The sequence below is a fragment of the Fundulus heteroclitus genome, chromosome 2 (assembly GCF_011125445.2).
Source record: "Fundulus heteroclitus isolate FHET01 chromosome 2, MU-UCD_Fhet_4.1, whole genome shotgun sequence".
NCBI classification, from domain to species: Eukaryota; Metazoa; Chordata; class Actinopteri; order Cyprinodontiformes; family Fundulidae; genus Fundulus; species Fundulus heteroclitus.
Genome location: NC_046362.1, coordinates 6,407,433 through 6,431,330, shown reverse-complemented (window position 1 = coordinate 6,431,330; position 23,898 = coordinate 6,407,433). Strand labels below are relative to the sequence as shown.

At 40.7% G+C, this 23,898-nt stretch overlaps 1 protein-coding gene and 1 long non-coding RNA gene across 2 annotated transcripts; both read right to left on the bottom strand.

The window, feature by feature from the left end:
- Nucleotides 1–503: 503 nt before the first annotated feature.
- On the bottom strand, nucleotides 504–14,791 carry rerglb (RERG/RAS-like b). The gene is made up of 5 exons (XM_036146413.1): nucleotides 14,476–14,791; nucleotides 7,200–7,256; nucleotides 6,161–6,234; nucleotides 3,965–4,113; nucleotides 504–828 (listed from the first exon to the last, which is right to left on the bottom strand). The coding sequence occupies exons 1-5, from the start codon at nucleotides 14,525–14,527 to the stop codon at nucleotides 543–545; spliced, it is 618 nt and encodes a 205-aa protein (XP_036002306.1). The 5' UTR covers nucleotides 14,528–14,791; the 3' UTR covers nucleotides 504–542.
- Nucleotides 14,792–17,300: 2,509 nt separating this feature from the next.
- Nucleotides 17,301–18,024, bottom strand: LOC105926222. Its single transcript, XR_004932134.1, has 4 exons — nucleotides 17,905–18,024; nucleotides 17,696–17,758; nucleotides 17,535–17,621; nucleotides 17,301–17,434 (listed from the first exon to the last, which is right to left on the bottom strand). It is a non-coding gene; the product is annotated as an uncharacterized LOC105926222 (long non-coding RNA).
- Between the last annotated feature and the right edge of the window lie 5,874 nt (nucleotides 18,025–23,898).

Here is a 23,898-nt window from a genome sequence, read left to right as displayed (position 1 = left end):
CGTCCTGGAGGAAAGCCTGGTGGAGAAAGCCAAACGTGCGTGAATGGGACCAAAGCTCCCTTTTCAGCTGGACAAGGACCCTGAACAGTCCAGACCTAAATTCAATTGACAATCTCACACAAGACTCCAAAGTTTTGGCAAAGAACAAATCGTATTGTTTAAATGTCAGCCTCTAGACGCGTAAAGGTAGTAGAGACAAAGCTCGAAGGACTTGCAGCTGGTACTAGAGCTCTACCATCTATTGGCTCTACTATCTATCGACTCAGTGGGGACAACGTTTTGAGATTCTGTTGGTGAAAAATGTTTGCAAACCACGTTTTCCTCTCCTCCCACTTTACAACCAGGCGCTACGTTGCGTTGGTCTATCAGCAGAAACCCCCAACGCTGAAGTTGGGCTCGTAGCATGACAACACGTGGAAACGTTCAAGAAGGGTGAGCATCTTTCCGAAGTACATGATGAACACAGAACCTTGCTGCCTTCTTTCAGTATGGCTTTGTACCCCCCCCCACCCCCCCAAAAAAAAAAAGCAATCTCAGGACCGTCACACTGATTTCCTTCTCTTGCCAAACACATTGTTGATGAGCTTAGCCATGGACTTGGAGCCGCTGTAGCGCCGGCGGTCGGCCCGGTACTTCAGGTGCTCCATCACCTGGCGGATGAGCTGGGTGAAGAGGTTGGCGATGTCCTGGTAGCTCTCTGCCGCCGACACCTCCTGGAAGTGACAGCGGTTCTCCTGCGCCAGGCTGTGGCCCTCGTCCTCCCGCACCTGCCGGACGTGGCACAGGTCCTGCTTGTTGCCCAGCAGACACACGGGAACGTCCGCCTCCCTGAAACGCCAGAGATTGGACAGGTGGTGGAATATCACAGCATCCTGCATTTTTGAGGCACTTTTATTAGATTTTAAAATCATCTAACACACTTTAAAAGCCTAAACGTGACCCCCCCCCCTCCTGAGAGTAAGGCAGTTGTTTTTCAGTTGTCCTGCATCACCAACACAACATCCAGATGCTCTCCTTATCTTCACCATGAGTTAATGATCTCCTCCTGCACTCCCTATCCTCCTCTTCCCTTCACATTGGTGGGATGCCTTTGCACGGGGCAGGGCTGCCGGACAGATGTGGACGGCTTGTTTTTTCTGTGCATCAAATTCTGCACATGCCTGTAGGTTTGCAGGGAAGCCTTCGTCCATGCCCGTGAATCATTAATCAGCAACGCACAGGACATTCCGCAAACTCAAAGCTGCACAACGATTCCCGTTCGTCTTCAGAGAGGCGACCGCAGCGTTATTTTCCTCCTGTCTTCCCGCTGTATTTTTAGGAGGTCTGGGTATAGAGGATGTGACTAACTCCGGCCATTTTACCGCTTTTGAAAGAAAAATGTCACTCCATGTTGGTTTTTTTACTTTATGACTATTGCGAGTGATATAGTTCTCTTCTGAAACAGAACTAAAAATAGGTCAAATTTTCTTGAAATTAGTGTATTTGTCCTAGATTTGAGCAGGTAAATAAGACTATTTGCCAATGGAATAAGATTTTTCCACTTAAAATAGGAACAATTCATCTCCATCATCTCATTTCAAGTGCAGGATGTCTAATTATCTTATTTTAGGGGTAAATATACTCATTCCATTGGCAGATAATCTTATTTACTGGCTCAAATCAAGGACAAATAGACCAACTTTAAGAACATTTTACTTGTTTTTAGATCTGTTTTTGCAGGGGGGTTAAGGGAAAACGCCCCAGTTAGCTTGTTAAATGTCAACCTTCACGACAGTACGGTCAGAAAAAGACTAAACAAGATCGCCGTTTTTAAGGCTTGACAGAAAAGATGATTTCTGATCTCTGAATCCTTCTGGAACAAGTTTTTTTTATTTATTTTTTGTTAGAAAGATGAGACTATATGATGCCATGTTTGACAAAAAGCAAGCACACACAGCATGTTAGCACAATTATCTCATACCAGCGGTTAAGCATGGCATGAGATAATTGTTTGGTGATTTCAGGCCAGTAGCGCTGACCTCGCTTTTAATGGAAACCCTTGAAAGGCTAATCAGGTGTGAGATGTTACAGCAGGCTGAACGCATTTCAGATCCGATGCAGTCTGAGTGTCACAGAGGAGCGAAGGTTAACCCCGCTTTTAAACACTTGGATGTTAATGGGACACATGCCAGGCTTTTATTTGTGGATTTCCCCCCCTAGGCTCTTTTTATCTGATTCAACCCAATATTTTTAATCAAAAGACTCCTTGAACAGTTTAATCTTAGCAACGATCTGCAGGGTTGGCTTCAATTACCCAGAACCGCGGAGCGTGGGAGTAAACAATTGTCTCTCAGATGTTAAATATCCTCCTGGCAGGTCACCTCGGGCCTGTGCGCCGTCACCTTTGCTTTTTATTCTGTGTACTAACACGTGTCAGAGCAGACATGAAAGCAGATTTAGAGTAAAGAATGCGGCTGATTCTGGTGTTGTTAGTCTCTTCCAGGAGAATGAAAGCAGCCGCGGTCCGATGCCTGAAGACCTCGTTCAGCTGCATGAGGAGGCCTACCTCCAACTGGACGCTGATAAGACCAAAGATATCATCATTGATTTTAGGAGGAAACCTCGCAAGCACAAAGGCATTTTAATCAAAGGTTAGGCTGTTGAATGTGTGCATTCTTCCCAATACCATGGCATTATGGTAGAGGACAAATTGACCTTTAAAGCCATGTGCAACAAGGCTCATCCTTTTAATATAGACCGAACCGTAAGGACCCTCTTTTATCTGTTTAGTGTCTTGTTTTGGGTCCTGCAACTTTTAAAGAGAAATGCGTGTGGAGTCCCAGCAATCAGTCTCATGTCCAGCAGGCAGGTAAGGTGGATGGCCTCTTCTGTTTTAAACACTGCAAACAGGGAACTAAAAGTAAGTAAAATGTTTTTGAAATTTTTGTATTTTTCCTTGATTTGAGCAGCTAAATAGGACTATTCGCCAATGGGATGAGTATATTTACCCCTACAAGAAGATAATTAGATATCCTGCACTTGAAATAAGATGATGGAGAGGATTTTTTCTTATTTTAAGTGCAAAACTCTTATTCCATTGGCAAATAGTCTTATTTACCTGCTCAAATCAAGGAAAAATACAAAAATTTCAAGAACATTTTAATTATTTTGAGTTCCCTTTTTGCATTGAACGACAACTCCAATCCCCTTCCCAGAGAGTTTACGCTCCTTCAGTCGTCTGAGAAATGTCTTAGTCCTCAAATGCAGGACAAGACGTTTTAAAAACAGATTGATTCCCTCTAGAGTTACTGAAATACACAATTTATTTTCCCCTATATTTTCTTAAATAAGAAGGTCTTTATAGATATGTTTTTTTATTGCTTGTTTCAGTATTGTTTTATGTAGAATATCATGTCATATTTTGTTCATTTAGAAACTTTTAGTTTTTTTTATTTTATTTAAAAACATGGTCTGTGTAACCAAGCAGCTTTAAAGTACTTTCCTTTTAGTTTAGAGCATTTTAGTCTGGAGCCTTTTATGCTTTTCTATTTTGTCTAATCAAAGAGTATATTCGGGGACGCCGCATGAAGAGGCAACTGAACATTTCATGTGGATGTACTAAACTTCTCCGCCTTCAAAATAATCATTGTGAAATTTTTCCAAATACAACGATCAGAGCTGGCCCTGTCTATAAGATAAATAAAAGCACCCCCCCCCCCCCCCCAAATTATTAGTGTGAAAGACAACAAGACAAAAAGCCTCTTCTGAGCTCTAAACTCCACAATCAAATTCCTATAAATGTTTACAGTGGGAAGTTATATAATAATTTATCCCTGTAAGACAATTAGAGAATAACTTAAAAACAACCAATTACTAAACATAGCTCAGAATTTTCGCAACACCTTAAAGTTACACGGCATCTGTGTGTTTTCACTCCTGATCTAGGCTTCTTTCTCGCAGCGTGCAACACTTTGCTGCCTCTGACCCTTTGCAGTTGTCCGTGCGAGCCTCCCGGATTTGCCGCAGGATGCTTTTGGCGTCGATGAAGGAAGTGCGGTCGCTGATGTTGTACACCACCACAAAGCCGTCTGCCCAGTCCACCGGCTCCTCCAGGATACACCTGGCCTCAGAGCTCTGCCAAGCGGGGACATGCGTGCTGTTACTTCCAAATCATCATGAGTACTTGCACAGTATTGATGGAAAACAGCTTTTCTTCAATTTTCTAATCTACAAACGTTGTTTGCAAAATGATTGCAACTTATGCATATTTAACTCAGCTTCTCTGTGTGTGTTTTAAACTGTCTGTTGCTGAAAACTACCCACAGTGCTTTGTGAAGGTATTCGCACACCATGACCTTTTCCATGGTTTGACATATCCCAACCATAAGCTGGTACGTATTCTGCTGGGATGTTCTGCATCAGATACAGTAAATGCAAAGTGGAACAAAGTAGCGAAGTGGAAGGAAACTGGTACAAGGTTTTTAAAGCTTTTCACATATAAAAACAGGATGGCGGCGGCACCAGGCTGCAGGGATGCTTTTGTTCAGCAGCGTCACAGCTGACGATGGAGCAAACCTGGTAGAGACCTACGCCAAGAGAACCTGCAGCAAAAGGTGTTTCTACAAAATATCGACCAAGAAGGGTGAACACAAGTGCACTCCACACTTTTCAGATTTGTCCTTTTTTTTTTTTTTTTTAAACCGGTGTCCTTCCTCGAGTCTACAACTACTCAATTCTTCTTCTACAGAGAATCCTGATAAAATACTTTGTGCTCTGTGGTTGAAAAATCAAAAAGGTATAAAAAATCAAGAGGGATTCCCTGCAACCTGTTTGAGTGGGAAGCCAAAAATAAATTGAGCACTGAAGGTATTTCAGAAAGCCATTCAATGTGAGCTTTGACACTTCCAGTAGTTGTAGTGTTGTGACCTGTAACAGGAAGAGGAAAGAAAAAGACGTGAATCGTGCGACATGCCTGAGGACCGTAAATAGCAGCTCAAAGCCTCTTCTCTTTATCAACCCCCCAGTTTTATGGCACAGCCCGGGCCAGACAGGCAGCATGTGGACTTCTTGCTCCTCATCAGAGGGTGGTCCCGTCATCATGTGTCGACATTTCAGGGACAATGACCGGCTCTTGTTCTGCTCAGCCTCTGGTTATTCCAGTGAAACTCCAACCCTTGTGAAAGGTGTCTGGGGTCTTTTGTTTTGTTGAAATGAGCAGATTAAAAGCCTTCCTCTCCTCCACCAACTGGCCTCCGGCACACATCACCACAGGATGCTCTCATAAAGCCGCTGGATCCCCCGCTTAAGTGCAGCAGAAAAGGAACACGTGCCGGCAAAGACATGATCCGAGCTGGTAATGGAAAATCTTTTGCACATTTCTTCATACTGACTCTAAGACAATAAAGAGAAATCCGTGCCAGTCGCAGCGCCCATCACAATTATCCGTACCCTTTGAGCTTTTTCACTCTTGATCACATCATAACGACAAACATCTCCAGTGCTAACATATTTTCTTCCAGGATGGCCCTGTTTTTAGCTCCATCCTCCTAAAAGCACTGAGCGGCTTTCCTATCCTTTCCTATTCTTGCCACTAAAATTATGGAAAACACAACTTATAGTTGTCCTGTCAACACACTCTTCCACCTGACCCATGAATCTTTGCAGCTTCTCCAGAGTCACCGTGGCACTCTTCTACATTCTCTGATTAATGGTCTTCTAGCCCACCCTGTCAGTTTAGGTGGATTCGTGGTTGTGCCATCCTCCTTCCATCGTCAAGCATTGAATGGCTCCATGACATGTTTAAAGCTTGTTTCACAACCTATCGGCTGCGCCCCTGGTTATCATGATGCTGCTGAAACCCTCGCTGGATTTACACAGAGATCGACACACAGTTGGAGCGTTTACTAATTGGATGGCCAGCATTTCAGTGCAAATACATGCCACGCTTTTCAGCTTCTTAATTGAAAAGGATGTATCAGTTTCCTCCCAGTTCGAAACCATGTGGTACTTCATGTTGAGCTAGCACATAAAATCCCAGGTGGAATAACTCATTTTGACCCCCCTGGATCAGGGGTTAAAAAAAAGACTAAAAAATAAATAAATAAAATAACTCAAAACAGGACAATACTAAATTGTGCTACAACTGGGCTTCCCTAATTCTATCCTAGCTTTGAAACTGTACCTGAGAGCAGGGGTCAAACACTTCAAGATTCAGCTGCCGGCCGTCTATTGATAGCCTCTTATGATACAAGGAGTCTGTGAACAAGATGCAGAGGAGAGGAGAGGGCACTATCAGCTGACATCCATATAACAACAGCTTTATTCGGTTTGATTTGTGCATTTTGTTTTTCTGAAGTTTGCATCTGTCTTTTAGAAATGAACTACAATCTTCACAGATTGCATGGCTTTTACATATCAGGATTAAAACACTCATTTGAATTGAGCTCTGGATCAATTTCCCCCTTTGGCAGTTCATGCCCTCATTTCATATTATTGTTTCATTCCTTCCTGCTTCCATTGTACCCATAAACCAACCATTTCATTCCAATGTTCCTAACCCATTATTCCTTTTAATAGTCAGGTATTCTTTACAGCAAATGGTAAATGTGGTTTCTGTGTTAGGGGGATTAGGGGGATAAATAATCTAAAAAGGTACACATTTTGTGCACAATTCAATTTAATTGTATACTATATTTGCGATCTTTGATGAACTGGCAACCTGTCCAGGGTGTACCGCCCACCCCTTGCCCAATGATCATTGACAGGATCCAGCTTTGTTAATAGTCATTGTGTTTAATGCAGTAATATGTTTTTATTTCTTTTGTTTTTTAGATCTGTACAGCACTTTGGTCAATTTGGTGTGTAAAGCATTTTATAAATAAAGTTTGATTGATTGATTGATTGATTGATTGATTGATTGATTGATTGATTGATTGATTGATTGGTTGATTGATTGGTTGATTGATTGATTGGTTGATTGATTGATTGGGATTTTTAATTGGAAAAGCATTATCTTACATAAAAGTATGACTACATCATAAGCAATTACTTTAAATCATCGGTTGTCAATGTGGGCACGAACAGTCGTAGTGGAAGATTTGACTACAACAGACCAAAACTGGAAGAGGACGAAATGTTGAGAAAGTGAAGTAACCAGCACCGTCTGCATCTGCTGGATCTTTCAAAGGCCTTTTGCTTTGGAAAGATCTGGAAACACTTACTTGCATTCGAGGCGTATTCCCCAATAAACCGTCTGGTCAAGAACCGCACAAGGACAGCTGGAAGTAAAAGAAGAAGGGGGGGGGGGGGCAGCAGTATTAATCACAGGATCATTACGCTCTCATTCTTCACAGGTGGCAGGAGGAATGGACAAAAAAAAAAAAAGAACCTCATTTATCTGTGCAGTGCTAACAGACTGCAGGACCAGCGCGATGAAACTTAAACCTTACATGAAAGAGGCTACATGGCTTTGCTGGACATTTTCTCTGCTTATTTGGCATGCTGAATGAATGTATTCACCCCCCCCCTCCCCCCCCACTTTCTGTTGGCGAGCCACGCATAGAACTGACTGACTGACTGGGCCGGTTCTAGTCACACAGACAATAAGTTTCAATCAATGGGCTGCGGTCCCAGAACAGAACTTTAATGACGGTAGGCCTCAAGAGGGGTCAGACAGAGATCACTCTTCAGCTACGAAAACACACACACACACACACACACACACAAATGAATTCATGCATGCGTTTTAGAAAAGACCAAAGGCTTACGGCTCATTGTACTTTTGCTCATCAGAAATGCTTGTTGCCATCACCACAGAAAGACCGATGCAGCACGAGAACAAGACGTGCCCTGACAGCAACAAGCAGAGCATAAATCCTACTAAATGGGCGCAAGCATGCAGGAGCAAACTGCAGAGGGTACAGACCCTCCACAGTTCCAGCTCCGCCACGCTGCCAGGCTCTGAGCGTCGACACGTCTTCATGTTACGGTGGATGCACAGCACCGAGCCAGTCAGCCTTAATGACCGCCACTGAGACTGGAAACGGATATCTGCCACGAGACCCCCACTGGTATTGAGAGAACTTCCCCCTTCGCTCCACACCAGTTTGAGGAAAAGAAAAAAAATATGTAGCAACACCGAGAGATACAGAGTGAGATAAAACATAGAGAAACACAACAAAAACTAACAAAAAAAACCTATAAGATGCAATAAAACAAGTGATTCCCTTTGAGGAATGCACACATTTTCCCATGTGAAATAAATTACCCAACTTACACATACCATATCACATCGGGTGAGAATGATTATAACGTCCTGAACCAGCATTTTGAAGGAGGTCCGTCTTATTTAAACCTCAGAGATTTAGTTTGGTGTGCTCCTGACTATCGAAAGGAGAGGGAACATCATGATCCCATCATGATCAAAACGAGCCCGAGGCCTTGAAAATGAAAGTAGCAGAAGCTCTTAAAAGACTTTAAATCAGCCATTCCACTGTACAGAAAGTAATCTACAAATGGGCGACCTTCATCATAACTGCTACCGTGCCCAAGTATGGCTAGCAAATCAGGTTCTGCACAAGAAGAGACCAATCAGAAGTCTCCAAAAACCATAAAATGTTATCACAAGATTTACAGCAGGCTCTCGCTATTGTTGGTATGATAATGCATGCCTGCACAATCAGAACGAGACAGCACCACTTCAGCTTTCACAGAATCCGTGAACGTTTTTTCCCCTGTTCTGAGGTGTGTCTAAGGGCAAATCGATTTGGTGCGGTCCCTTTAAATCTAAAGAAGACACTTCAAGGCCCGCCCCCCTGTAGATCGCATGGCGTTCCACTCCACCCTGTTCGGCCATTTTTGTAGTATGCTGGGGGTAATGAACAGCGGGACATTTTGACTTGTCCAAGTTGAAGGATGCCGAAGCTATAAGTGGATAACAAAATCTCTGCGAGAAATTTAAAGATTCCCAAAATTGGAAAGCCAGAAGTCCATGACCTTGTTTTAGCGCTGAAAACTGATAGGCTTGAAAAGAAAATATCACGCAAAAAATATCAAAATATCTACGCAGCACCTGGACGGACTACTTTCAAAATTTTCAGCTCTCCTTGAGACCCCAAGTACACAAGAAAATGTATTTAAGGGCTAAAAAAGTGGATTTTGCATTATATGTCTAAGGTGATTACAAATACAGAATAAAACTATAAACCTCATAAAAACGTGTATATAAAATAGAATCTTGCTCTAAAAAGTTAGTGTTTTAGAAAGGAAAAGTATTGTTTACATATTAATATATTTCTGTCTTGAGCCACATTTTGCTGTGAGGTAGACCATCAATCAGGACAATGGATCACATGTGATAAACTGTACAGTTTAACGACCTTTATACCATGCATTAACTCAGTATTTACTCCAAATAAACCAAATAACTGATGTCAAAATGCAGGAACAACTGGATCTGCCATAAACCTTTAATTAGCCGAAGTTCAGGTTTGGAATTATTACTTTAATTACTCATTTTGCTTGGTTTAAATGTGTTTAATTTTAGAGTCAAATGTGTAAGATATTTTCATTTTCTCAGGTAGCTAGTGATGGAAAAAACATCTTACATGTTCTTTTTTTCTCTCCCCAGGCTGCCCGTGCGCCAAAGAACTGATTGTAAAATCTTTTTCTTGACTTTTAATTGTCTTTATGGTCTTGCTCCTCCTTACAGATCTGACCTGCTTCAGCCTTGTGTTTCACCTTGGGTGCCTTATATCAGGTGACCAGCTTCTGCTGGTTCCACCGAAAACTAGACTGAAGCTCAGAGAAGATTGGGTCTTTTCAGCCATGCCTCCAAAATTATGGAACATGGCAAAGAAAAATAAATATTTCCCTTTATACTCCCACAGAGGGGAAACTTGTCTCTGTATTTAACCCATCCCTTAGGGAGCAGTGTGCTGCCATACTGAGTGGCACACGAGGAGCAGTCTGTGGTCAAGAGTCTTGCTCAGGAACCCAGAGTGACTGATCGAGTTTCGAACCGCCAACCTTTGGGGACTCTCTAACCTCTAGGCCACCACTCCCACGTCAGTTGCTCTCCCCGTTGACTCCACTGTTAAAGAGGAAATACACCGGGCTGGAACGTAACCATAACATAAGTGGCACGGCTTGAAAGTATAAATTTACACCAGACGCTGCAAAATACGCTCCACAGCTGTGTGTTTCTGCTCTGAAAAGAACTATCGGCACATTGAAAAAGCACCAAACTTGACCTTCCTTCCTCTAGTTGACAAATTGTTGAGAGGAAAGGCAGAGAGCTCAGCAAAAATCGAGTGCAGCCCATCAATCAGCAGCGTCAACAAGGTGACTTCTACCACCTTGTTGCCAAACTGAGACACGATTTTTGGGATACTTTCGGAAGTGAACTTTGACACAGGAGTTTTCCCGTTTATTCCCAACCAAACAGGGCTGTATACACATCTGAAATTAGAGCTTCAATCTAATTTAGTCGTCGTGTAGCGTAAATACGCTTGTTGCATGTGCATATCATGCTTCTAGTATACCTTTATTGACTGATTAAAACTGAAAGCTAACCTTAGTGCAGGAAGCGCATAGGAAGCACATTAGCTGTGCTTACGCGTAACAACGTGTCTGGTGTATTTCCTCCTTTAGCGTCGCCCGGCTCTACCTTTTTTTTATTTTTTCAATAAAAAAAAAAACCCCAGTCAAGTCTGTGACTTAAAGATGCCAGTGTTAGCAATATCATACATAAAAAATTAGTTTTTTGTTTTTTCCCTAGATTGTGTGCTAGGAAGACCTACAGTAGCACCCAATCACGATAAACCATGGTTTGCTAGCATCGGGTCAAAAAAGTGCGAAGCCCTGTAGTAAATAGTTGCAAATGCTGAACAGTGGTGTGTAACAATACATTGATCCACATCGATATATTGATTAAATGATTAATGATCCAATTACATCGATGCAAAATAACAATTCACATTGTATTTTTAAGATACACCTTTATGTTAAATTCAGCCATGAGACTACAGTGAACAGGTGATTTATTATCATTATTATAAGTAGTAGTAGTAGTAGTAGTAGTAGGTGTAGTTGTAGTTGTAGTAGTAGCAGTAGTTTTATGATACGATGTTGGATTATATCAGTTGAAACTGTAACAAACTTTGTGATGGCAAATATTATAAAATTTTTGCACCCTTACAGAACACCATAGTAAGATCCATCACCACTCCAAGGCCCAACAGTCGGAAAGCATTTCCAGTTTGTGAAAGACATCACTTCGGGTTAGCGAGCAGCTATTTAAAGGTATATAGCCACATAGTATTCTTATAGAAAGACCAAAAACCGTTTGATTGTGATAAAAACATAAGGTTATATACACTAAGCCTCCATTCATGGTAGTGTTTTGATAGTCCTAGTTGAGCCAAAAGATAATTCGCTCTCGGGTGCGATTAACAAATATGAACAGACATGGCGACATCTACTGGCAATATCACAGAACTATCATAATGGCGGTTTGCTTAATTTCTGAATCGATTGTAAATAATGCCGGACCGAGTTTGACCCTCTGCAATGCCTCGCGGTAAAGCGGCAGCTCGGCGTGATCGAAGGCCAACCGTCATTAATTGAATGCATCAATTACATCAACTTTTAAAGCCTCATAACAGAACGTTCACTCTCGTCAGTCAGCTCTGCGGTCACATCTGAGCCTCGGCAGGTTTATTGTCCGCTTCAGTAAACACCAACATTCGTACTGTATTCTTTTCCCTCTTGGAATCATTTGTTTGCGCTTTTGTCCTTTGGATCTTGGACCATTTTGCATTGTTTCACTGGGAGATGCTAACAGCCATTGGCACGGTACATACTTCCGTTAAAATTGTAAACAACAAACATGAAAGGCTTTACTAACAAATTGAGCAACAACAAAGCATAAAACACCAAAATAACAACTAATCCACCAGCAGGAGGAGATAATCTTTCATAATAACTTTGTATGCAACCAAAGTGAGCTACTGACGTATACATTTTTTTTTTAAAAAAAAGAAGTGAAATAACGTGGCTACGCACCTTTAAAACTCAAGTCCTTGAGGGTTGGTGTCCTCTAACTTTTAGGCATGTCCCATTTCCTACACGCCTGAATCAAATGCCTCACCAGCATGCAGTCGAGCTCTGCAGAGCTCTGATAATGAGCTCATGTTTCTCTCAGGTGTGTTGAAGTGTGTTGAAGCAGAGACACGTCTAAAAGTTGCAGGAAACCAGCCCTCAAGGCCACTGGAGTTTGACACCACTGGCATAGAGGAAACATGTCCAATTTCTTTTCTGTTTTCACAACTGCACAAACACTGATGTCATCAAGCTCCAAAAGTCCTGGATGTTTTGACCATTCCAGAGGCACACACAGTGATCGGGAAATCCCTTTTAGGCTTTGTACTAACATTCTTCGGAATATTTTACAAATCTTTCTGGGATGCTGTGACCAAGATGTAACCAAAAAGGGTGATGGAGCTATGGTATGAAAACCTACATTTCATGGACAATGAAACTCCAGATAAAAGGAACTGGAATGTGGACTCAGGGCTTCTTCGCAGCTTCACCTGTCTAATGAATTATTTTTTTCGTCTTCACGTCATCTCAGTACACTTCAAAGAACCTGAAGTCTTTTAAAGAATGCCATCTAAGCTTGTAATAAATTAGAAACACAAAGCAAAAACTAAACAAAGGATGTGTTGTGCTTGTCCTGAGAGTAGAGCTTGGAGTCCAAGATCAGCTCTTACATGTTGCAGGGGAAACTCGACGAGACATTAGGAGTGCGCTGACCCTAATAAGCGGTGGGGAAATTATTTAAAACATTTGAACCATGTGTGTTGCTGCAGGAACCTTCCCTTTTATAATAAAGAAGGACAATAGGACTGAGAGTTTGGGTTTGAAAGCTTTGGGCTGAAGTAGAGATAGCGGTGCAAGCAGAGCATCCAGCCTGCAGTGCAATACGGATCAGCACATGCAAGATGTGCACCCATAATGTAAGATATATTGTTAAAGAACAGCATTACTGTTGGGCTGTGGTATTATCCTGAGGCAGAAGGCATGGAGGACACTAGCATATGTTTAAAATAGTCCTCTGGAAGTTTGTAGCTTAGACAACTCTTAGCTTCTCCATTTTTCTTTTACAATTTTCTGTTGTTTATAAAAAAAAAAAAATGTTGTTCATCTGATTGTTTTGAACTGTGACATCAGTAGTGCTGGTGAGACCAGATAACCTGTTGACATTTGTTATGCCGCCAAAATGGCCGCACTTGGTTTGACGACATGAAAGGAAAACGCTCTATAGACTAATAAAGAACACAAGTAGACCAATAAAAAGAAAGACAAAACAATAATGATAATGACAAAAGTAGTAGCTAACTATACTAACAAACATAATAGGATGAATAATTTTTTAGCAATCATCAAACCATAAGAAACAAACATCTGAAATCTGTCAATTTGCAATTAATCTATATGAGATTGACTTTTTGAATTGGACGCCTAAATTAACCAGTTCTTCAGTGACAGTCTGACTTAGATGGATCTGTGGTTATCACTACTCAGCTGGGCTGTAATGGTACACAAAAAAACAAAAATTCTGTAGGTATTTGGGTTTTAAAGTCACGGATAGATCTCTAGGTGTGGCAGAAAATCAGAAAACTTGAGTTCTACTGTTCTGGGAACTTGTAAAAACAGTGGTTCTTTACATACTGTGATCATATTAATATAGTAATGCTGGCTGCTCTCTGTAAATGAACAAATAACTACAGAAAGATTATCAAAAATAATAATTATTACTATAGGAAGAATTAGAAGATTAATCAAATTTGACATTTCTTAGTACTCTTATTCTTATCTTTATTTATTTATTCTCATTCATATTGTTTATTAATAAAAACTGTTATGTTACAGAAACACAATTCTTCAAAAATATTTTCCCCATCTTTGTCAATTTTGAGCAGTTATTTAAATGCCGCTTTCTATATTAGTATTTAAGAATAAAACTCTGTTGCAAGGGTCACTACCAGATGCAGGAGGACAAGATGTAAAGAAATTATCCCCCCAAAAAAGGCGCAACTGGTTTCCTCCAAATAAATGGATGAAAAATAGGGTTTCTGAAAAATCTCTTGTTGGATTTCCATTTGCTTGGCAGAGCAGATTAGTTTAGCTCAAAAATAAAAATTTGCAACAAGTTTGATGAAAATGCAAAAATAAATAAAATTAGTCACCAAAACAAGGTTTTATGTTGATCTACTTTAGGAATATTTCACAGAGGAATCTTGTTTATTAGGTTTGAAACACAGAAATCACTAAGCTTACAATCTATACCCAGCCTTTGACACTGATGCAGGAAAACAAGCAGGTTTCCTCATGCGTATGCCTTCAAAGCAGAAAGGAAAACAACTAAACCCGTTTATTCCTGTACATGTCTGTTATAAAAAGGTTTTTATTTATTTTTTTGTTTTGGTGGCTCACCTGATTTCCCAGCCCCTTGGCTTCCCAGAAGGGCCAGCTTGACGTGGTTCATGCCCTTTGTGTTGTCAGGTCCTCAGCTGGTTCTCGGGCTGAAGCTCCGCGTTGTGTCTGGATTACAAGTTAGAGTCCGTGCATTATATACTCCTCATAGTCCAGACAGGATGGTGAAAGTACAGAAGGCATTGACCCCTCCCCCCTTTCTTTTCAAAGAGCTGTTTCACTTTTTAAAGCCAGAGGGAGAGAAGAGAGAGGGGAAACAGTGCCCCCTCCTTTTTTCTCTCAGACTGTGCTCCAGGAGCTCTACAGTACGTCTTTCTCTCTCCTTTTCTCCCTGTCTTTCTGTTATTCTACAGCTCGGTCCCTTCCCTCCCTGTTCTTCTCTCTGTTTTCATTTTTCCTTCTTGCTTTCCTCCTTTTTTGCTTTCTTATATATCTCATTTATGTCTTTGCCTCCTCACAGACAGAGGTTAGTCAAAGGTCAAGACTGACTAAACCTATTGTGCTGATCCTCCCCTTAACACTGTAACTGTAGTCTGACTGCCATCTATGAACATTTATATTATTCTTCATATACCGATTACAAAGAAGCTCATTCCTTCCTGGGAAATTCAGAGAGAATCGTTGCTCAAACCCACATTATTTATTATCTGTGTTGTGAACTATTCCACATCTCATCACAAACTTCTGTTCTCCATCAGGATCCGACGTGATACACCATCGCAAAGTTGTTCATGATTGTTAAGCAGAAGGTTTCAACTTTTGACAGAAAAACAAAAAATGTGATGACTGAAGTTGTTGAATATCTTCAGTATACAGCATTTTTACTCTGATACCCCTAAATAGTGTCTAGTGCAATAAGCTGCCTTCAGTTAGTTAAGTAGAGTCCCTTTGTGTGTAATTAAATAGGTTTCCAATGTAGCTTAGCCTTGCACTAAAGTAAGCACAACTGTGTAAAAATGCTACTTGGCACTAAATTTCTTTCCCCTTCCATTTAAACGCTCCAACTTTCTCATCAAAACGATTAATTTTTCAAAAATAATACATCCACAGAATGAGTAGAGTGGTGCAGAGGAAAATAATTAATTTTACTGAAACATATATATACTGAAACATACAATATATAAACAATTGTTTTTTCACTTCTGACGGGTCCAATAGGAATAGTAGGTTGAAGTCACGTGAGAGGGAGCTCAGGCATTAAGAGATTGTCTGTGATAGTTCAGAGAAATAGCTTCTTCTCTGTGTTACATTTATCAGATTCAAACGGACCGAAAAAGAACCAAAATGAGGGTGAAGTTGGTGCTGAATAAAGGAAGAAAGGAGGGCAAAAGATATGCAGAGGTTGCTGCTTTCCTTCTGGACAGGTAAGATAAATGTCTGCTAAGGCTAACCTGCAGAACTGGCTACCAGCTGGAAAACAGTACTACTGAAGGTTGGAACCACGGACATGTATACGTAGACGCCTCATTGGGCGCAAGTTTGCACGTCGACGTCACCGCCATATTGTATGTGGCAGAAAGTAGTGAACCCTGTATATATGTTTTAAGTATTCAGAAAGAAAGATATAGATGGAGCTTACATATGCTTGTAAAAAAAAAAAAAAAAAAAAAAAAAGAATAGAGAGATTAATTGATATAGATTGGCTTTTGATCGATGTGTATATATAGATTGAAGTATTCTAAATAAATAGGTGTGTGTTTAGATACATGTCCAGATATTATTATTAATATATATATATATATATATATATATATATATATATATATATATATATATATATATATATATATATATATATATATATATATATATAAAAATCAATTGGTTAATAAAACCATGTGAACCTTTTAAGATCTGGTATAGACAGATTAGCAACAGACTTTTTTGAGAAAGCATAATCAAACCTTATTCTTTTTCCCTCCATCAGAAAGCATAAGGTCACAGAACTTCCACTCACCCTCCCTGGATAGGGTCTCCATACCTATTGGTAAGCAGAACAGCATCTGTGCAGAGTTCCCTGGTTCGACTCGTATTTAATTATCGTCTTTCTTCCCGCAGTACTCCTTGCTCTGACATTCTGAACCTCGCCTGCATTAGATCCGTGTATAGCCTCAAACATCTTTAACTGTCTCTTGTTCTCCAACTGTCTGCATGTGGGCCAGACACCTTAAAACTATGACAGTACTTATGTCATCCAAAGCTTGTGGGATACCTTAAGGCTTCTTAGCTCCGGTAACTTATATTCAACCTGTGAAAGGAGCTAGGAACAGGTTGTTCCTTGCTGCCATTCGGATCGAACTGCAGGGCATGGTCAGAGTTTTTACAGGTTTGCAGTTTCCGTTGGCTGTCTAATAAACTGACTTCCTGTAAAGTTGCTTCTGTCTGCATACAGAGTCTTTATGGAAATAGTATAAAAAGGATGAGATTTCTTCAATTATTCTATGCGCTAACATTTAGAGCTAGGGTATTCCACTTCACTTGTTGACCAAAGTGTGGCTATTTAAGACCAGATTGTCCAGTAATTGTGTGGTCAATCTAAGCCAGGAGTAGCAGGGAAATGACACGTTGTGGGAGGCGTCGCTTGACACGTTGTGGGAGGCGTCGCTTGACACGTTGTGGGAGGCGTCGCTTGACACGTTGTGGGAGGCGTCGCTTGACACGTTGTGGGAGGCGTCGCTTGACACGTTGTGGGAGGCGTCGCTTGACACGTTGTGGGAGGCGTCGCTTGACACGTTGTGGGAGGCGTCGCTTGACACGTTGTGGGAGGCGTCGCTTGACACGTTGTGGGAGGCGTCGCTTGACACGTTGTGGGAGGCGTCGCTTGACACGTTGTGGGAGGCGTCGCTTGACACGTTGTGGGAGGCGTCGCTTGACACGTTGTGGGAGGCGTCGCTTGACACGTTGTGGGAGGCGTCGCTTGACACGTTGTCCAATTCCACTTCGTTGGTTTCCAGTTGCACTTAAGGAGCAAGTCAGTTAGATATTCACCTACCTTTTAGTCTTAATTATAATAAATGTCCATGTAATAAAAAGCTTGACAGAATTTAACAAATAATTACCTTCTTTTGAAGTTCCCAGCAACCTGGAATCCATTGACTGGAGTAAAGCAACTGTTTTCTCTAGAGGAATCTTGTTTTGGGACAATGCTGAAACAAACAAAGATCAGTTTAGCCAGAAGTAAGCTTGTTTAACAGTTTGCATAGCCAAACTTTTAACTTACAGTTTCCAGTCCCTTTTGGTTCATAATGTATTCCTCCATTATGATCAATCGGTAAACAAGACCCTGTGAATTGAATAGCATATTTGTTTCTCATAGCATCTTTTCACAACTACAACGGCAACCTTCTGGGATCACAACTTGACAACTGAATCACCCATACTTTTTGAATATACACAAAAAAGAAATAAAAACAAAGAAACTACACAAACCTTTAAGCCACAATGCGACTGCACAAAAACCCAGAAGCCAAATTCCTCCCATAGTTCCTGCCACAACTGAATGGTCAACCGGCACCTGAGGCTTACATAGAGCTCTCTGCAGGTGCTACAGCTGTGGCTCATCAGCTCCTAATTGTTTTGTTCATCTCAGACAACCAAAGTCTTACTGAGTATTTAGTGAGATCAAGGCAATTTTTTTCATGAACAACAGTGTAGCTTTTAATTGATTTTTTTTTTAACGTTTTCCTTACCATGTTTTTCCCATATTGTGGCTTTATAGACAATTCTCATCCAATAACAAGCCAAAGACATGGAAATACAATGAATTTTTTTTTCATTTGACCAGTAAGAGCTTCTATCTTATTTCATCTAAATTTTGATTTTTTTTTTTTTTCCCTTGGGGAAAACTCTTCTCTTGCGATTTTGTTCATTCTCACCATAATGGCATTTTCACAGTATTAACATTTCAACTAAGGAAAGTTAAGCTGAGTCTTAATCTCCTGAACCCTATTTTCCATATTAAGAACCATACTGATTAGAGAATATTGCAACCTCGTCAGCAAGAGGTTATGAGGCATCATTATCATTTTATTTTTCTCTCAGTATTTTCTTTTCTTTAATATTAAATGCATCTAGCAAAGTACTGCAAATTGTAGAATTGGGCATATAAGCTTTTGCTTCTGAACTTTTTTAGTTCACTTTTTTATTGCTTTTGTGTATCTGTTATGGAAATATGTATTTTGTGACTGAAAAAATAAACTCAAACTCAAACAAACAAAGATGAATGTCATATTCCAATGTCTTTGTCTTTTGATCGTGGCCCAATGTTGCTAGTTAATGCTGTTCAAATTAATTTGACTTGGAATCACCAAAAAGGTCAGTTAGAAAAATCTATCCAACATCTATCACAGGAAGGGACCAGATGACGAGGGGGGAAAAACACCTTTTTAAATTTGATGCAGTCAAATGTAGGCATTGGGTAAAATCATTCTGTGTGGGTTTAATTTTACATTGTTATAGCCATACTCATAAAGAGTATGGCTATAACAATGTAAAATTAAAGTGCATTGAAAGAAACAATAGTGAGTTCAAGCAGAAACTGTTTTAGGGATACGTGTTAATGGAAGAGTCCATTGGAGGCTATTTTGTCTGCCTGGAAATCAGGGTATTTAAGTGCACCAGTCCCTGACAATGGTCAGACAATGGTCTTAAAGTTAAAATTTTATGTTTAATGTTCAATTTTAGTTACATCATACCATGTCTCCAGAAATTTATTTCCCTGTCCCTGTGTGCGTTTTCAAACTGTAATTTGGCTTTTATGTATTTCTTTTGGAGTAATGGCTTCTTCCGGTCAGAGTAGCCTTTCAGCCTGTTATGCTATTATGATGTGACAAACTGCAACTCCCAGCATGCAACACAGTTGATACGGCCGCCCAGATATAAACCTGATCTGGTCACCATGGAGACCGACAATAAAAGGCGAAGACGACCCATATTGTTCTTCTTTTCTGGCAGTTTGCCTTGTTGAGAAGATCTTCAGCTGTGCCTCACGTTGGGCCCCCCACATGGCACGTGATTACATTCCCGGCTTCGTCAAATCACTTTTCCCCTGCATCCAATAGGAGGTCTTGACTTTAATCCATCCATCCATCCATCCATCGTCTTCCGCTTATCCGGGGTCGGGTCACAGGGATAGCAGCTTCAGTAGAGAGGCCCGGACGTCATAAATTGTTATATTATTTACTTGAAATTGTTGAAAGACCATGCATTATTCATTTTGTGAACACTGATGTCACAATAATAATAAATGATAAATAAATCAAGATTTTTTTGATTTCAACGTTTTTAAATGAGATATTTGAATATTGCTCACTGCTCATATGCCTACATGTAGTTGTGTAAGTTAGTAAATAGTAAATTACATTACAGAAGTCCCCTTGATTATGTTGGATGTTTTTGACCGGAGGACAGCACGGGTAAGGGGGGGGGGCTTTGAGGTATAGTGCCCAGTGCACCACATTGTCTTAATACAGCCTGTCCATTAGGCATCCTGAACAGATGCCCGAGCCACTTCAACTGGCTCCTCTCAACGTGGTTGACCTAGAACAGTTGCTTGCAAGATAAAAAAAAAAAAAAGATTACCTTGTATTTCCATTTTCCCAGCATCTCTGGCCAACCTCCCAGTCTCTGCTGAAGCATCTTCTCAGCATGATGCCACCACCACCATCTTTCATCATGGGGATGGTGTTTTCAGAGCGATGTGTAGTGTTAGTTTTTTCACCAAACAGCATTTTCTCTGGAGGTCAAAAAGTTTGATTCTGGTCTCACTCGACCTGAGCACGTGTTTGCTGTGTCCCCCACATAGTTTGTACTAAACTGCAAATGGGACTTCAATCATAGTTAGGCCATGATTCCTTCTCAGTCTTTCCTGGTACTGACTCGGCTCTTGGATCTTTAAGCAATCACCCTATGGTGATGTCATCAGGCGCTGACGACGGAGAAGTGCCACGTCTTCTTAGTAACCATGAGGAAAATAGTATCAGCGATATTTTCTCAAATGACATGCTCCCATAAAATAGTTTTTATTAATAGCTTCATAGACTTGGAGAGGGAGCTCCATAGGTTCTGTGTATAGTGTCCTGCTCCACTCAGCTGCCACCCATATTCTTGGTTGTACTCACCTTGTTTCACCATGCCTCTAAACACACCTTCTTAGTTTCTGTGTTCACAGCTTGATTCCTTCATTGCTTTCCTCCACCTCTTAATGTTGTAATCCTCTGACCTCAGGACACCTGCTGATGTCTTGATTTGTGTCCGTCTCCAGTTCAGTACATGACAGATGATAGGTGGAATGGTGCTCCTGGAAAAGGTCATAGCTGGGGATATTGATATGTGATGGAAGCCAATGCTGGTTTAAACTCCCCCATGTTTTTCCTGTCGTGTTCCTTAGTCCCGGTGATGCAGTTAATCAGTAACGTTCTTCAACAAACTCTAGAACAGAACAGTTGTGGTCGTACTGCTGTTCTGTTTATTAGCTAAGTACTTTCTGACTGCAGTTTGTTCTGCTGGATTTGATCATGTGGTATCTGAGTATGTATAAATAAAGTATGTAGATAAATATATATATACAAATATTTATAATCATAATACATTTAATTTAAAGGCACCTTTCAGAACACCCAGGAACAAGCATCATATTAACAATGAAGATAAAACAACAAACAATAAAAGTCACAATGAACTTTTTATCTTTTTTAGATTCTAACTTTGAAAAAATGCAGTCTACCACATCCTAACTACTGTATCATTTTCCTTTCACTTACACAACATAATAAATCCTTACTTTGTGTTGGACTGTACGTAAAATTGATGTTTGCGGCTTTAATGACACAAAATGTGGAATCAGTGGCCTAGTGGTCAGAGCAGCACCCTGGCACTGTGAGAAGGCTGCAAGTCCAGTTTGATCCCTACATGCAGAAAACAAATTCTGTTAGAATGTACAATTGCAACAACAAACATTTCTTCTTCTAAATGTCATAGTCAGTCTTAACCCTAAACTAAAGCTATGTGATAAATAAATACTAAAGCAATAAAGTCAAGGTTTTGAGTCCAAAACCCAGTGAACATCAGCCATAAAGACCCTGATTTAAGCATCAATCACACTCTTGGCGTCAAATGGAATCAGTTAAGACCAGCAATCTGTCTCTTTGATAAAGCAACGAGGCACTTAAAGCCTATAAATCCCTCTCGGCTTTGTCAGCTGTAAAACAAATATTCCTTAGTCTAAACAACAGCACTGTTTTCAGCTCTGGATGGGTTATACAGTATTTACGTACTTTTGTCCGTTTTGAAGGAACGTTTTCTTCCTAATTCTGCTCTAGCCACGAACATAGCCCTGTGCTGTTTTTGACTCAAGGATCAAGAATCTGAACCTTTAAAATTGTTAGCACATGAGCCACAGCAGAAAGAAAATGGAAAGCAACCTGACCACATTGTGTGAGTCCAAATGCATTTATATAACATGGCATGCAGATTGGATCAGCCTTTGAAATGTTTACCAAACCATCTTCTATCCATTCTGGGATGTTTACATATCATATACCCCGAAAAATCCATTTGAGCGAGGAAAAAATAATTGGTTCCAGAGAAATTTAGGTTGTGTGTATTCAGATGTGGACAGAACTCACAAACACATCGCTTCAGGTTCTCCGAGCCACTCATCAGAACAAAGGGGAACAAAAGAGATTAATATTTGAAATCGTAAAAACGTGTTAGACTCAATTGTTCTCAACCTCAGAATAGCTCAAAATAAAACTTGTCCATGTGATAAAGTATTTGTCTTCGTACAGATTTGGCTGTTTTTGCTCTTTTTTTGTCATACTATATGTCAAATAATCAAACTTTAATGTCAGTCAGATAACCTCAGCAAATAAAAGACGCATTTTTCAAATGAAATATTAAAGGATAAACCTATCCATACCCAGCTGGTACATTTGAAAAAGTAGTTGCACCCTTGTTAAATGGTGAATTAATTGTCATTACCCTATATTCTGGAAAGCTGAGAATCTATTTCACTGACCAAGCCTGATTACTGCCAGACCCATAGAATCACTTAAATATAACCTGCCTGGCAACATGAAATAGGCTTATAGATTCCATGAAGCAACAACGAACGCCCCAATCCAAAGAAATTAGATCAGAAACAAAGGCATAAATAAAGTGGTTGACATCTATCAGTTTGGAAAGAGTCGCCAATCCTTCTGAGGCTTTGGGTTTTAGAAAACCAGTGTCCAAATATGGAGCAAACATAAAACCTTCCAAGGAGAGGATGGCCCACCAGAATGACTCCGCAGAACAACATCTAAAACCTTCAGACATCAGCTCCCTGAGGTAATGTCTGTGTTCATGATTCAACAATAAGGATGAGAGAAGACTAAATTGCAGAGTGGAGAAAACCAAAGGAAATGGTGGAGATTTCTTCTGGTGCAGACCGACCACACTGACACCGGTAAACATCCAGGGAGATGTCATTAAGACAGGGAAGTCTTCTAAGTACCTGGGTGTTCACCTGAACAATGAACCGGACTGAAGTCACAATGTTCTCCGTTCTCCCTTGTCTTTACAGGAAGTGTAAGCGTAGATGTTATCTGCTCAGGAGGCTGAGATCTCCTGAGGAGCGGGGGGGGGCACTCCTGTAAGTCTTTTTTGACTCTGTGGTGGCAGCAGCTATCTTCTGTGTAGTTTTTTGGGGTAAATCTGGCTTGAAGCTCCCAGAGAGGGTTCCAATTGTTTTCTATCATTGCGTACCTTGTAGGTCTACCTGTATATCAGGTGAAGGTCCCTCTACTCTGGTCCTCAGAGGACCCTGCTGATGCTTGTTAGAGTAAAACCTCCACCTCCGAGTTCAGACTCGGAAAATAAGAATCAAGAGTTTTTAGCGTTATTTTGTAACCATAATGAAATTTTAAATATTATTTTTATAAGTGATTAGCCATAACTTACAATCAGTCCATTTTGGGTCAGCCTTCAGGTCGTACTAATAACAGCCTGAGTTATGCCACCTCTTCCCGTAATCACAGACGCACCAGGCTCCGCTCACAGCTCTGCTGCTGCTCTGAAATGAGCCGTGCCCTTTTATTGCAGCCCGGTTCAAGTAATGAACGAGGCAGGCTGACAGCCTTGGATTGCCGGTGCATCCCTAACAGCGTGTAGTTACGCAGCTGCTGTTTTCAGGGGGGTCTTAAAACCCCTCCATGCACCCCCTTCCCACCACCGCTGTCCTTGAGTGACAGGCTGCTGCATCCTAGGTGCACTGAGGAACGTTACTGCAAACCCTTCCTTCCAGCAGAGGTTAGATTTTAGAACCGTCCCAACTTTAAACAAATCAATAAGTTTATATCCAATCTGTTTTTGCCCATTTTTTTTCAGTCTTGTAAATAGCCTGCTTTTATTCACAGATATGCATATTTGTACATTTTTTAAATC

Coding starts and splice junctions, on each gene's coding strand:
- rerglb (XM_036146413.1), bottom strand. CDS start 14,527: ATGAACCACGTCAAGCTGGCCCTTCTGGGAAGCCAAGGGGCTGGGAAA. Junction 7,257..14,475: donor CCAAGGGGCTGGGAAATCAG/GTGAGCCACCAA, acceptor TTTTACTTCCAG/CTGTCCTTGTGCGGTTCTTG. Junction 829..3,964: donor CGCACGGACAACTGCAAAGG/GTCAGAGGCAGC, acceptor CTGGCGTTTCAG/GGAGGCGGACGTTCCCGTGT.